Raw genomic sequence first — 3,255 nt, 5'->3', positions numbered from 1 at the left:
ATATTATACACAATTTTAAAATAAATTTCCATTGTGATGCGTTTTTCTTTTCATTTTTTTTAAATTATTTTTTTTGTTGTTTTTTTTTTAAAAAAAATCTCTTTTTCCTTGTTTGAAAAAAACATATAAAACATATTTGTTTTTTTCCCAATTCCTAATTGAAACTACACCTAAATATTAAAATCACGATATTGATTTATTATTATTTTTATTTTCATAAGACCATCCCCTGGTTATATCCGAATTTTGTGAGTCTTTCACGAAATAGTTCTAAAGCGAAATCGTAGAGCTTTACATCCAACTGGTTATTTTGCGCTATTTTTATCAACATATCTTGATCCAAACATTTGATCCTATCCTCAGATTTGCTCTCTTTATTTTTCAAAAGCTCTTTATTACTGAAGGATATTCCCAACACTTTCTCGAATAGGTAGATAGTTTCTGGCACATATTCAGTTATGCCGAATACCTTGAGCCCTAATTGCAAATTAATCTTGGCACTTTCTAGCATAATATGATTCTTTTGTTCAGTTGATAGACTGTGATTAGTGTTTTTTTTTAAATTATAATATTGTTTATAAAATATGTTTACGAATCATTAGTTTAAAATGAATATATACAATCTATAATACTTTTGTTAATAATTATTAGATCAACTTTGAACAAATAAAAAATCAAACTAACTTTATCATAAATTTTTTTTCTCAAAAATTTATTGCCTAAAATTAAGAAGTTCTATTAATAATTATTTGAACAACTTTGTATAATATAATCTCTCCCGTTTACTGTTTTAATATTACCAAAAATCTAATACGAAAAGTTTCAAGTATAGGATTAATTAGGGTATCGAAAGAATATAGTAGTTATCATACACTCCTTACCTTTTATCACATTCTATGATTGACATATCGGCTAGATGCCTTGTCATGCGATTATTTGACCATTGATTTTGACAGTAGACAAACTCTTCCAATGTGAGCTCCGAAAAATTTTGAATGTGGCCAAAGCATGTAGAACGAACAATTAACACTTCCTTCTCGCACAATATGAATTGCTCGGCCCAATCACCTCTTCTACGAATCTGATTGTATTCGCTCACGTATCTTTTCATAGGTTCTCTCAGCATCGTGACAAAGTATCTAAATTTATTTAGGTTAGGGGGGAAGATTGTCAATCAAATTTATTATATATATTTTGTTTAAATAAAATTTAATGTATATATACTTGTCCACTTGCATTAAATTGTTATATTTAGTCTAAACTAAACATGATGCCTGATTTAGGATTATTCTAGTATGATATGGTCAATTACATAGAGTAATACCAAGACTGACGATGCAATCGTTAAAAGTGTACATCAATGAAAAACAGCTAAGGACGCCATTTTGGTTATCCAAATCATTATTAAAAATTTTAAACGAGAGGCCAATTTACTCCTATGTCTGACGCAAACTATATTATAGAATTGCCTGATCATCGAGATAATAAGGAAGCAAGTTATCAATTTAATAGTAGTTTTTAACATGAGAATAATTAGTATATGGGTTACCAAAATGGCGGGTCCAGCTGATTTGTATTCGACGACGCTTTAAAATGCATCATCATAAATGCATCGTCAGTCTAGGTAATATTATATGTCATTGGATATGACTAAACTAATTTATCCAATATTCAAATTGAACAAGTAGGTCAAACATAACCTTTTCTTTAAAAAAAATATACTACCCAAATTCAAAAAAGTAGCGCCAGTTTTACATTTTGTCTCTTTTATCAATTCTGCACCCAAAATTCTATGTGTAGTTATAATCAAAATGATCTTAATATGGTAAAATAAAGTTAGTTTAATGATGATTTATTAATTTATTTTGGATCATAAATTTTTTAAGTTATGCCAATTTATGAGTTTCGTTTATTGGCCATTGTTTTAAACTGTAGTAACTAATGGTAAAGGGAAGAAGGTAAGATCGTGAGTTTTTTGGACTATCTGCAAAATTATCATTTTAGTTTTGTTTTTTTACAATTATTTTTGAACCGGGAATTCCAATTGATCCCAATTTTTCACGAGAGAATTCTTGATTTTAAGTGAAAAAAAAAATTCAGTCATAGTCGGAAAACTTCACATAAGTGTTAAACGGCTTTCAACTTTTTTTTGCCAAAATAATATGACGCGATCCTCGAGATTTTGTTGATAGATCTCCAAACCTTCCTGCCATCTACGATTCCAGGCTTAAATAATAACTTTTTTTGTCACTAAAATTATTGGGGTACTTCAAAAATCGAGATCAGTGACAATATTAACAAATTTATTGATCCCGTCAAATCTCTTCTCAATGGCTTTAAATGGCGTCCGAAGGCGAAAAAAATCAGATATAAACGTAGTTTGCATATGAATTATCAAGGAAAATCGTAGATCAAAATAGTCATATGATAAAAAAGATATTCAAAACTCCATATATATATATATTATTTTTTATTTATATTTTGAAGATAACCCTACCCCATATATGTGTTTTATAGAAATCAAGCGGATGATATAAATAATATATATCTTAAAACAAATTTAAGAATTGTGAAATTTAGTCTTACACTATTAAATCCATATATTGTTCTTTACAATATCTGAAAAATTAAACACAGGAGTTATAGCCGATTTTGCCCAAATCTGTTCGACTATCCCCAGTCTCTCCTACTTTTTAGGTAAATGATATGCTTAGAAAAAAATCTTTTATTAACAGTTAACCAAAAGAAATAAGGATACTATTTCGCAAAGAAATACAATGATTAGACCTTTATTGTGAAAAGTCAAAAGTTGTTTTTGGCGATAGAAGTTTGATTGGAACTTGAGACTATTTGCAATAATGAGGTATGCAAGGCAACTGAAGCATCCTAATAAATTTAAGATATTTAGGAAAAATGAAATATCTAGGCACTGTCAGGTAGTCTTGTTAAAATCGATTTAATTTTTTAAAATGGCTAACTCGATATTCCAGATAAATATTGCCTAAGCCTAGAGATTTTGCTAATAGATCTCCAAATCTTTGTGCATCTATAAGGAAAATTATGAGGCTCGCATAACATTTTTCTGGATAAAATATTTATGATATCCGTTTTTAGAAATCGCCTAATATAGCTGTTTAGCAACACTACTGCCAAGTATCATTCTAGACAATGCCTAGAAGGTTACAGCCCTCATTAAATATGTCTCTAAATTTTGGCCAATATTAGTAATGTCTTATACCCATTTTTGAATCGAGA

At 28.8% G+C, this 3,255-nt stretch overlaps 1 protein-coding gene across 1 annotated transcript; it reads right to left on the bottom strand.

Annotated features, from left to right (window-relative positions):
* Positions 1–214: 214 nt before the first annotated feature.
* Positions 215–1,126, bottom strand: LOC135928833 (heparan-sulfate 6-O-sulfotransferase 1-like). Its single transcript, XM_065465297.1, has 2 exons — positions 882–1,126; positions 215–539 (listed from the first exon to the last, which is right to left on the bottom strand). The coding sequence occupies exons 1-2, from the start codon at positions 1,124–1,126 to the stop codon at positions 215–217; spliced, it is 570 nt and encodes a 189-aa protein (XP_065321369.1).
* Positions 1,127–3,255: the final 2,129 nt, after the last annotated feature.

This window comes from Gordionus sp. m RMFG-2023, chromosome 4, assembly GCF_954871325.1.
Source record: "Gordionus sp. m RMFG-2023 chromosome 4, tfGorSpeb1-WG-v2, whole genome shotgun sequence".
In the NCBI taxonomy this organism is placed as follows: domain Eukaryota; kingdom Metazoa; phylum Nematomorpha; class Gordioida; order Chordodea; family Parachordodidae; genus Gordionus; species Gordionus sp. m RMFG-2023.
The sequence above is the reverse complement of the archived record's forward strand: the minus strand, read 5'-3'. Positions and strand labels throughout refer to the sequence as shown.